This window comes from Girardinichthys multiradiatus, chromosome 19, assembly GCF_021462225.1.
Source record: "Girardinichthys multiradiatus isolate DD_20200921_A chromosome 19, DD_fGirMul_XY1, whole genome shotgun sequence".
Lineage (NCBI taxonomy): Eukaryota > Metazoa > Chordata > Actinopteri > Cyprinodontiformes > Goodeidae > Girardinichthys > Girardinichthys multiradiatus.
The window spans coordinates 12,830,447-12,842,728 of NC_061811.1; the positions used below are offsets into that span (position 1 = coordinate 12,830,447).

A 12,282-nucleotide genomic window follows, 5' to 3' on the forward strand; every position below is an offset into this window, starting at 1 on the left:
TACCTGAAGGCTGTTAAGAAAACCAGAAGGCAACCAGAAAACAGCAGCAACATTTTTTTCAGTATTGTTTCTAAATTGGTTGCCTTGTGAATTAATTTCATTCCTTACAAGTTCTTTGTAGCCTTTGAAAGCAGGATGGGTGCATAGACTGCCTTGCAAAAGTATTAACACCTCTTGAACCTTTCCACATTTCAACTCATTACAACTGCACACCTCGATAAGCTTTATTGGGATTTTATGTAATAGATCAATACATAGTGGTGTAATTGTGAAGTGGAAAGAAACTTTTTTGTTTTAAAAAACAAAAACTAATTGGGAAAAAGTGGCTTGCATTTATATTTAGCCCACCCTGAGTCAATACTTGTGAACTACAACCTTCTGCTGTGATTTGCAAGTCTAAAGGGGTATACCTCTAACTGCTTTTCACATCATCTTTCAAGTCTCACCGCAGGCTCTCAATTGGCTTTAGGTTTGGATTTTGAATGGACCTTTCAACATGTAAACATGCTTTGATCTAAAACTTTGCTTTGCAGCGCAGCTTCCCTGTTCGTGTTAAAGAGAAACTTCCCCACAACATACTGCCACTATCATGGTTGATGGTGTGTTTAGGGGACGGGCAGTGTTAGTTTTACTCCACACGTGACATGTTGCATTTTTTGCAGTATATTTAGGGTCTTTGTCCTGATGGAAGGTGTACCTCCACCCTGGTTCCAAGTCTTAGAGCCTCTAAAATGTTTTCTTTCAAGAGTAAGCCAAAAAGATCAGTATCGTTCTCACCTGACTAGAACACCTTGTTCCACACGCTCGATGTATCTGTTACTTGAATTTGGGAAACCTTCGTGACTTTTTGTTTTTTCTCAACAATGCCTTTCTTTTTGCCTTTCTTCTTCTGTATAAGCCAGATTTGTGGGGTGTAAAACTAGTAGCTGTCTTGCGGACAGATTCTTGCACCTGAGCTGTAAATCTCTACAGCTCCTCCAGAATTACAATAGCCAGTCAGCTTGGATGTTGACTTGACTGTTGATCTATGAGATGTTCAAACCCTGGGCTGTTGTTTTACAACCTAACACTGCTTTAAAGCTGTCCACTACTTTGGTCTTCTTGATCTTTATGGTGCCGTTTATTCAACCTCTTAGTCTATTAACAAAACAACTGTATTTGTACTGAGATTAAACGACACAAGTAAACTTGACTAATTAGATGTTTTCTGCAGGTAATTGGTTGCACTGGATTTTATTTAGGGGTATCAGAGTACAGGGGGCTGAATGTAAATGTACTCCACACATTTGTTAGGCTTACACTTTGCATTTCTGTTTTACTTTGTGTTGGTCTATCCCATTAGATCCCAATAAAATACATGGATGTTTTGGAATTTTAACATGAAACATCTTACAAATGTTAAAAGGGGTATTATTACTTTTGCAAGGTATTGTATATATACTGTCTTGAATGGTTGGTTATTACCTGAGAAGTCGAGGGCACACACTCCAAGCTGATGAAAACCCTTCAACACAGACATGGGTTTTAACGTTTCTGTGTCCCATATGTGGACTGAGGAATCTCTGCCAACCTGAATAAACAAAGCCCATCATCTAATTCATAAACTTGGTATAAATCAGAACTTTAGAACACCTAAAATGTGCTTTTTTGTTCATTTCTATGACCAAGAAACAATCCTTGAGTTTGCACATCTACCTGGCCTGTTGCTACATAGTCCTTTAGGGGGTGGATAGCCAGACAAAGGATGTCGTCATCATGGCCCATGTAGAATCGTTGAGTGTTTTGTTGCCTGTTGTACACAACTCCTACAGCAGCTACATGGTAGACAATCTCCCCTGTTTGGGTATAGAACAGGTTGCTTCTGCAATCGTAGCCTCTGTAGCTGCAATAAAGCAATATAGGGAGTGATATTATGGAGAAAAGACAGTTGGTATAGCTTGAATTAAAACAAAATGTCTTCAATCATACCCATGGATGAAGTGCAGCTTGATACCATTTCCTGGTGCTCGTTCTCTCTTCTTCATTGCTGTTGCTCGATGTTTCTCTCTGCACTGCTCTTTGAGCTGAGGTAGATCTTCTTTATAAACCTGAATGCATGTAAAATATACTTGCATAAGCTGCTTATAAAATGCACCTGATTTTCCAGCTTGTGTTCAAACATGTGACAAACCTGTCGCCGATATGTGAGCTGTGTCTCCTGCTCAATTTCCGAGTCCATTTCAGGCACATCTGACTGATCAGAGTCAGATTCTTCGCTGTTAGAGTCTGCCAAGGTCTCTGCAGGCAGAAAACAAATTTACATAAAAGCTTCCCAGAAAAGAAAATCCATCACCTGCCTCTTCATCAGACAAGTCCCCCAACCCAAACAACAGCCAGTTTCCCTGGTAGTTCAGGTCGGTCATGTGATAATACTATGACATCTGCTATTTATTAGGCTGTCATGCTTCACAATGAAAACGTTGGAGACAAAATGTCTAAAAACGCAGATGCAGCACAGCGAATCCGTGCCAAAGCAGGGCAATAAGCAGAGCTGGCAGCTTAGGGCAACCACTCACAAGATCCATTAGGAAAATTAAAAGGAAAGGCAGTTAGTAGGTGGTGTAATTTCAGAGAGCACAGCTGCACTCTGCTTTGAGGAAAAATATGACTTGAGAATGACAAAGCAACTATACTTTCCAAGCTCCATTCGCTTTTATTGGATGCGTCTTAATTAATGTGACGACCATTCCTTTGCTGCACATTAAAGAAATTATAGTTTGTTGAAAACAAGCTATGGGGAGAAATCTCTCTGGTAGTTTAACACATGAAGATCAGGAAGCTGGTGGGAGCAGAATGCAGATTAGTAAATAGTGAGCTACAAACACAAAAAGGCTTTATAGGTAATTAAACTGTTTATTGCAAACACCATTTATAAATATATTTCTCTGTTTTAATTATTCACCCTTTATTCTTTACTTTTATCCTATTTTATGTCATTTTAAACTTATGGAGAAGAATTCATCCTTCAGAAACAAAATCTTAATAGAATACAAGACAAATTATGATGCTGATTTATTTATTTACATCGATGTAGTTTAATGGTTGTCTTCCACGCCACAAAATCTCCTCACTAAACATGATGGGAGCCTTATCTCACCTTGTGGTGCAATATGAAGAGCCTCTTTCGACGACTTTCTTTCAGGAATAAACTTCCACTGGAACACAGAGTGATCTGCCCCACCAATTGTTATGACCCACTGGTAGTCATGTGACCATCTAGCATTAGTTATGTGGGCTGAGTGACCTAAATACTTTTTGAATTTTGCACCTAAAATACAGAGAAAACAAATGGGTTAACACTACATGCTACATGATACTTTAAAAAGTATAAATGCTAAAGAATATATATATGTGTATTTCATACCCTTTCTTATACACGGGTATCGCATCAGTTTGACTAATCCATAGTCATCTGCAGTTACTAACACTTGGTTGTTAAAGTTGGCATCAACAGAGTTGATGTCATTGATATCTGAGTATTTGGGCCATATTCCATTAACCTCAGGGCCCAACACACATGTCCATGAAGCCCATTGCACCAGCTTCAGCTCCTCCCTGTTGGTGACCTCTTTCCCACCTCAACAGAAGACAGTTTATCTTACAAAAACAGCTTTTTCCATTTCACATCCAAGAAACAGAGTGGTTCATGGCTGTGGACTTACTTGGCATTCTGTAGAAGAGCCGTCTGCCGCTGCCGTCGTTCGTCTGCAGGTTTTTGCTGTCTGTGGACCAGTCCATGTGTGTAATGAAGCTTCTTGAGCCGATGCACTCGCCCACTTTCTTGTACCTCTGCACCACCCCATAGATGTCCACAGTGTTCTCATTAGAGCCGACAGCCAAATGGGCCCCATCGGGGGAGTACTTCAGCTCATGAATAGCCTCCTTCCGGTCCTTGACGTGGACCACTTCTGTCATATCCCTAAAAAACAGGACAGAAAATATAATAACATAGCTGTGCATTTAGTGGGCATTTAGAAAGGAAATGTATGATTTGTCCTTTAACTGTGTGACCAACCTGACTCGAAGAACAGTGAACGAGCCATCCTTCATTCCTAGCGCTAGATGTATACCATCAGTGCTCACGGCTGCACAGCGGATTGGCTCCTCCATGTTACATCGAGCAATCAATGCATGATCAATGAGGCTCCATATCCTTCAGATACAGAAGGTTGGAATAAACAAGAGTGAAACTACACAGCCAGACAGTGAGAAGAGAGGAGAAACCTGCAACACAATCAGCAGGAGCAACACAGAAAAAGCAAAAATGTTGCAAATCTTACCCTTTATCACTTTATGCTCTTAGTTAAAAAGCTTTGTGACTGTAACTTTGGGAGAAGCTACAAAATGATTAATGTCTAATGGGATGTACGTTTGGTTTAAATATTTCAAGCAACACAGTTTTATTAGAGGACCAGTTTCTGTAATATTTTTAGATCTTGGATTACACTAAACTATGTAATACCGTGCAAGTTTGAAACCACTAAAATTGTCTTTATATTCATCTCAGCCTATTAGACTAGCTAATTTACTGTTTCTGTTTGTCAAACGGTGTTACCTTTGGCATAATTAACAGATCCAACAAAGTAAATAGAAAAAAACTGTGATTGTGACAGGTCGTAACTAAGTGCCTAAAGGTCCAATATAAAACTGGTTCTTTGCTAACTTGCTTAGAGTGGTGGCCTTTTGATGCCCATAAAATCCTAAAACTTTGTAAAAAAGTAGCCAAGGTCTAATAAATGTTTTTGAAAGATCATTAGAAAGCATGAAGGAGTATTAATCAAGGTTTGCAAATAGCACAAGTAAGTCTGGAAGCAAAATATGTGGAAATGAAGGATGAGTTTCACCTGACTGAGCGGTCGTCACTTCCTGTCATGGCCAGAGGCTTGGTGGGGTGCACGGCCAGTGCCCACAGCTCGCCCTCACAGTGACCCTGCATGATGAGGAAGGGCTTGTTGCGGTCGTGAACCACCACTTCGAAGATCTCGCTGTCCTGTGTCCCCACTAAGATGTGATCTCCACGCCAGCACACGCTGCGCACAGACAGCCCTATCCAAAGCATTCACACACACACAAAATGGTTCAGGCAAACTGTGAAAACAGAACAAACAAAAGGCACGCAAGCACGGGAGCAGACAAACATTTGCTGCTTTTACAGTCATTATAAGAAGCACAAAAGCCATTATAAAGACAGGAGGTGATAAAAGCCATCTGCAGGCTGGGACGGAGATTTGTACAGGGTGATGACACATGTCAAGCCAGTCTGTAACTGAATCTGGGTAGTACAGCTACAGTCAAATGCATGATGCATGTGCTGCTCACATACAATGCGCACATGTTTTGAGCTTTTGTGGATGTTTGGATTCTTGCCTATCATGCAGTACATACAACAAGATTTAAATAACTTATAATCAGAGCTATATTGAGCCAGAGAAAGAACATCAAGCCCTGCAACAAATGTTTGATTTCAGCATTAAGGTTGGATTTTATGTACAGAAAAAACAGGGCAGGTTACTATCGAAGCCTTGCAAATATGTTTATACCCCTTTAACCTTTCTTCATTTTGTCATATTAAAACTATAGAAGGTACGGCATGCATTTGGACCCCCAATCCTCCCAGCTCAACTTAATATTTTTACAACCAGCTTTGTTGCAATTACAGAGAAATAATCGCACCTAGTGATTTACATTTTTGCTTTGCTTTTGACGGGGTATTTGCAGCATCAGCATATTGGGGTTAAACTAGCTGATATATTGCTTCTAGCAACGGTTTTCAGGTCGTGCAGCAGATTCTAAATTAGAGTCAGGCCTGGACTTTGATTGAACCATTTTAACTGATAAAAATGCATCACATTGTAGCTTGGCTGCATGTTCAGGGCTGTTGTCGTGCTGTAAGGTGAAGCTCCGCTCCATCAACTCTGAGCAGCTTTCCTTTTTCCGCTGCAGAAAAGTGTCCTCCCAGCAAGATACTGCAACTACCATGGTTCACTGTGGGGATGATGTTGGTGAAAATTTGCTGGCGCACTAATAGTGTTTTGTGCATAGTTCTGCTTTGGTCTCATCTGACCAGAGCACCTTCTTTTACATGTTTGCTCTGTCTCCTCCATGGCTTGTGGCAGACTGAAAAGAGGACTTCTTGTGGCTTTCTGTTATAAGTGGCTTTCTTCTGCTACTCTTGCCTTAAAGGCCAGATCTGTGTTGTTTAAAACTAATAGTTAATACTTAATAGTGTTAAGAGATTCTCCCACCTGAGCAACTGCTTTGGAGTTACCCTCTGGCTGCTTTTGCAGCTGCTTGTATTTGATTCAAGGACATCTGTGTAAAGGGGACTGAATATTGAATAGACGCAAAATTATGGATAACCTTATGGATTTGAGTACGCAAACAAAAATGCAAAAAAACCTACATTCTTTCCACTTCACAATTATGCACTACCTTGTGGGGATATATCACATAAAATCCTCACAAAATGCATTAAAGCTTGGATGTCACAACAAGTGCAAGAGGTATGAATACTTTTGCAAGGCACTGCTACAGCTAGTTTAGGTTTGATTTAGGATTTTTTGCTCTTTTTACTACAGTGGAATTATTAAAACAGAAGTGATAAAATATATATTACAAGGAGTTTGTTTTCTATTTGACATTTCACTTTTTCCACAAGACGTTGAATGAAGATGGCAACTGTACATAGTGCAGACTTGCTAATAACAAGAGAAAGAGCTGAGCAACGATGGGGACTGCTACAAACAGACTGAAATGGGAATTAATCTCCGCCCTGGATAATGTTACCCACCTCGACTATTTTCACCTCTAGCTACTGTTACGTCCAAGATTACAAGTAAAGATGGAAGAAACAGAAAACAAGAAGGATAATGTTAGTTAACCAAGCAGTAATTTGGAGAGATTTTCTTTTGACATCCAACAGTGTTTTTACGTAGATTTATAGGATTATCTCGGCACCTCAGAGAACACAGTTTGCCTTGCTGCTCTTCTGTACCCTCATTAAAGGAGAAGAAAGTAGGCAGTTTGACATCACCTTTATATCCTTGGTCTGTTTCCCTGAGATCAATGACAGTAATGGGTTTGAAGTTGAGATCCCACAGCCGGACACAGCCGTCCCGTCCCCCTGTAGCGAAGCCCTCTTCGCAGCCATTCATGCTGAAAATCCCTGACTGGGGAAGAAAAATGACAGGCTGTCAGCGAGGATCTGCACAGCAAACGGGGGACGACACAACCAGTCCCAGCTACAAGCCAGCCATTTGCTAAACGAGGCTTTAACAATTGCAAACACGCAACTGTGGCCTCAAGATAAGACGTGAGGAGCAGGAGAGTTTACTTGCATGCATTGTTTTCACTGTTCCCTCACAGCACTAATGATCTGTCTTACAAATGCTCTATGCATTAGCAGGCATCTTGTTGAAGCTCTAGTAAGAAAATCAGAAATACAAAAAGCTGGAATGACGATGTACTGTAGTTATTATCCCCTCCCTCCATTTGCCTACCCCCCTCACCCAGCTGTTGATCCCACAGATATCATTTAATCCTGTGGAGCAAAAAGCTGATCCTTCCCTTCTGAACAGAATGAAACGAAGCAAACATGCATGGCTTTAGTTTTTGGCAGGTTCACAATATAGGTTTAACTGCAATCCCTACATATATGTTGCAGCATTTTAACAAGTGAGTGATAACATACCCCATGAGCTCCTTGAATTGTCCTCATCAGGTTTATGCCTTTCCAAACGTAGATGTCCCCGTTCAAAGCCCCTGAATATGTGACTTCGTCTTTTGCGCAGGCGAGGCAGAGGATGGTTTGGAGGTCCCCCGTTTTGCCAAAAACGCCACGTTTGGGTGTGAGAGCATTACCGCATAAACTCCAAAACTAAACAAAATTTAAAAAAAATAAAAAACAACAAAAGAAACAACAATGAACAGCTTTGTGGCTAATCCTCCTGTCTAATCCAGTCCTGAACGAGCAAATTGACAATTATGCAGTATTTGGAAACAACAGTGCCATGTAAGGTCATGTGGGTTTTGTTTATAATACAGTAAAATGCCTAGTCAGACAGATTAATATTTTCTAAACTTTTTGCACCTTTAATGGGACATTTATGCTGTACAGTTCAACTGAAAAACAACCAAATATGTCGGCAAATATAAAGAAATAAAAAGCTCCAACAATCATAAGTGTGCACACCTTTAAAATAATTTTTGGTTGAAGCACCCTTTGATATATTTCATTTAGTTTTATTCTGTACACACCTAACATCAGCTATAGTACATCAGAATATCCAGAAATAAAGTTCTCCTGTCCTGAAAGGAACTTTCCAGACATTTGCTTGTTTGCATCCTTTAATGAAAGCTGTATTCAGTCAAATTGACATCACTGATAGGCAGCAGAGGACACTCGTCATTGAAGTGGCCATCCCAAACGATGGAAACCTCAGGAAAAAGGAATACAAGAAAGTGGAGAAATACCAAGATGTCAGGTGAAGAGCTAGACAGAGCCTGGCAGGAGAAGGCAACAGCAGCACTCGGGGAAGTGACCCCCACACTGGAGTACTGGCTCCAAATGATAACTGGTAGAACATCGATGACCTCAGTCCAGAAGAGCACAGTCCTGGGAACAGCAAAGATACTTTGAACCATATGTACCTCTAAAATTGATGAAAAGGAAAGAAGAAAACTGATTGGGGAGGCTTCCAAGAGGCTGACAGCAATATATAAGAAGATTTAGGATTTTCTGGCCAGCACTGGCTGTATAGAACATGTTATATATCATGTTAACATGTTAAATATCCAAGCCTAAATTTATGGAAGGCTCTCAAAAGCATGTGTGAAAATGTGTTATGGTCTGATGACAGCAAAGTTGAACTTTTTGGCTCCATTTCCAAAAGATATGTCTGACACAAAAGCAACTCTGCACATTACCAGAAGAGCACCACATCCACAGTGAAGCATGGTAGTGGCAGCTTCATAGAAAAGGGAATTATGACCAGTCCCAAACACTAGTCAGTGTTGGCAGAAAACCTTCTGGTTTCTTCTGGAAGGCTGAGGAAGAAGCTGGATTTAATTTTCAGCATGACGTCCACCTAAAGCGTAGATCAAATTTAACAAAAGAATGGCTTCTCTAGAAGAAGTTTTAAAACGGCCAGATAAAGCAACGACCTGAATCTGTTGAGTGATGAAGAGGACCATGCACATAGAATACCCTCACAATATGACAGATTTTAAGCATTTCTGCAATGAAGAGTGGATATTCACCGTTAAGAAGTGCTTTGATGATAGACTCCTAAGCAAAAAGACTGAATGCTGTAAGAAATTTAAAAGGTGCTTCAACAATGTTGAGGATGTGCACACTTAAAAAACAGTTATGCAACCAGTATATTTTAGTTTTTAAATTTCTCTCCAAATGATTTCATGTTGCTTTATATCACATCAAAGGTGAAAATATTCAGAAATCATTTAATATGCTCCATTTTGATACATTGCATTACCTGGCATTTAACAGGGTTCTCCAGGCTTTTTAAATCCACTGTATAAACAACGCATAAGGACCTTGAAGACAGCAAAGTTCAATTAAATTAAAACACCCCCTTTGCTTGGCCTGTAATACTTGTAGATCTTGCTTAGGGAAGAAGGGGTGGAGGGTCATTTCTGCAACCACCAGATCAGCATGCACAGACACAGGCACGTCCACACAGGCTCATTACTTATGAACAGCATCATTAGGATGCATGCACACGGGCTCATCTGAAGACTAAATCCATCCAACGCAGGAGGAAAGAACGAAAGAGAGACGCCCCGTCTACATGGAGATGAGATCACAGTTATGAAGCTGAGGGAAGGCGTCTCGAATACTGAAACGCAGACACCGGCACGTTTCACGGCACACCGTGACACACTCATCACTCCTCTGACAGCCCTTTCCCTGGTATTCCAAGAGGAACATTTACGCTACACAAAGCGACTGTTGGTTTATTACACATTTATTTTATTACTCACTAATTTAGGTGATTTGAGTTGTTTTTTTGTTGTTGTTTTTTTTACAGATCGAGAGAGGCCCTGCATTGGGATAATGGAAAGGAAACAAATCCACAGCTCCATGACGGCAACAGGCCATCACACCCTCACTCACACCTGTTGTCTTGACTGATAAAGCTGCTGAGCGCTAACAGGAGGAATCGATTATCAAAGACAAGCATCACAGGCTTAGATCCAGCCCTGCCATTAAACATCCAAAGCAAGGTAACACAGCTTAACAGGACAGGTGGTGTCCACAGACCCTCCGAGAGATTTTTGGAAATATGTGATATTAACACGCCCCTGCATGTAGGGAATGCATGCCTGAAGGTTAAGTAGGTAAGATGATATTGGTGCGTGAGTTATCAGGGAGGATGGAGATGCAGAATAAAGTGTGTCATGAGCTGCTGTGTGGTGTACGTGGAAACAGTGGGGATGGAGGCAATGTGATTGCACAGTCCGCCCTGCCTACAACTGATAAGGCAGCGAAACACAGGAACTGGCTAATCCCTTCACTCCCATATTACTGAAGGAAGACCAGACGCCGGAGGGGTTTATGATGGAGCTCGGAGCAGGAGAACGCAACAAACAGATACAATACTTGAAGCAAAGTATTTGTTAAAAGACGTTCTATTTGCCTGAATGTCACTCTTAACATGGATTTTAGTTTTTTTCTGCTTTATCTTTAAAAGACTAAATGTGCATATACATTGTAGTCACACAGACTGAAAACCACTATGCACCCGCAATTAAAATTTCCAAGGAAATGCAACATGTATAATTGCACACCAGAGATTAAATATGAACTGGGAACCATGTTGCTTTGAATTGATGTCCATAGCTTTTTGTCTACATTCTGCCCAGGTTCACACCAACAGACTTCATCTCAGTGGTGCGGCAGCAGGTACTGCCTGAGCAGGTATACTATCTAAGCACGTTTCATCGTAGCAATTCCACTTCTATACATGTGTGACACATTTTATTTCCACACCATGAATACCTGTGTCTTTTGTAACCAGGAATGTTTCCAAATAACTTGTTTTCCTTTTACGTTAAGACAGGGGAAGTATAGTTGCTGTCCTTCAGCCAGCTGACTGACAGTGTGCAGCAAAAAGGGAGCAGAGAAAGCAGTGTTCCTGCATACCCCATACAGAGTGAGAAAACTGCTTACTCCAAATCTTTCACTTGCATCTCATTTAAGAGATATGGAGCAGGCTGGCAGAAACATTTTAGCATTTTTTAACCATGTTTAAATTTTGTATACCTTGATAGCAGAAACTAGATCATGGCAACAAAGAAGCATGTATTTCATAAACAACTTTGCTGTGGTTGAGAGCATGTACAGTATTCTCTGTTGTTGGGTATAATTATGTGACAATCAAAGATAAAGCTGGTTTGATTTTTTTTTTTAAATCAACAAAAATAAATGCCCCAGTTAAACTAAATAGACAAGGTAATACTTGCATTAAAAGTGAGGCTATGGCTTACAAACATTTTACATCTTAAACTTTGTTTTTATGTTTTATCTGCAGACAAAAGAGCGATCACATAAAGATCCTCACTGGCCTTTTTAAAATTGCAGGAATGTTTTTCTAAGCAACAAATATCTCTCTGGGTTAAATAGGGATAGGTACCAAATTCTGTACTTTTATAGATACTGACCAAATTTCGTCTGTACTACCGAGTACCCATTCACGTAACCGCACGATGTTTCAATTCAGTTTTATTTATATAGCGCCAATTCACAACACATGTTGTCTCAAGGCACTTTACAAAGACAATTTAATCGAATTATACAGATTTCAAGTCAGGTATATACATTCTAATTAATCCTAATTAGCAAACAGTGCAGTCAGATTCAGTTTATTATTCAAACTGGTTAAAAGTTGTTCTAAGGAAACCCAGCAGATTGCATCGAGTCAGTGACATGCAGCATTCACTCCTCCTGAATGAGCATGTAGAGACAGTGGACAGTGTCCTGCATTGACTTTGCAGCAATCCCTCATTCAGAGCAGGCATGTAGTGACAGTGGAGAGGAAAAACTCCCTTTTAACGTGAAGAAACCTCCAGCAGAACCAGGCTCAGTGTGAGCGGCCATCTGCCACGACCGACTGGGGGATTTGAGAGAACAGAGCAGAGACGCAAAACACAGAGGCACTGATCCAAGAGTGCTTTGTATGGGAAAGAAAAGTAAAACATTAATGATTGTAGCTCCCTTAGTGGCTT

The 12,282-nt window shown here is 40.5% G+C and overlaps 1 protein-coding gene across 1 annotated transcript in view; it reads right to left on the minus strand.

The window, feature by feature from the left end:
• The window catches only part of eml5 (EMAP like 5), a 55,349-nt gene that overhangs the window by 25,778 nt on the left and 17,289 nt on the right, over nucleotides 1-12,282 (minus strand). Inside the window, exons 5-15 of the mRNA XM_047345115.1 lie at nucleotides 7,730-7,915; nucleotides 7,073-7,208; nucleotides 4,884-5,085; nucleotides 4,055-4,192; nucleotides 3,702-3,958; nucleotides 3,404-3,616; nucleotides 3,137-3,307; nucleotides 2,171-2,277; nucleotides 1,969-2,087; nucleotides 1,696-1,882; nucleotides 1,465-1,570 (exon numbers count right to left, since the gene is read on the minus strand). Coding sequence (XP_047201071.1) covers nucleotides 1,465-1,570; nucleotides 1,696-1,882; nucleotides 1,969-2,087; nucleotides 2,171-2,277; nucleotides 3,137-3,307; nucleotides 3,404-3,616; nucleotides 3,702-3,958; nucleotides 4,055-4,192; nucleotides 4,884-5,085; nucleotides 7,073-7,208; nucleotides 7,730-7,915 — 1,822 coding nt within the window. The remainder of the gene's footprint in view (nucleotides 1-1,464; nucleotides 1,571-1,695; nucleotides 1,883-1,968; nucleotides 2,088-2,170; nucleotides 2,278-3,136; nucleotides 3,308-3,403; nucleotides 3,617-3,701; nucleotides 3,959-4,054; nucleotides 4,193-4,883; nucleotides 5,086-7,072; nucleotides 7,209-7,729; nucleotides 7,916-12,282) is intronic.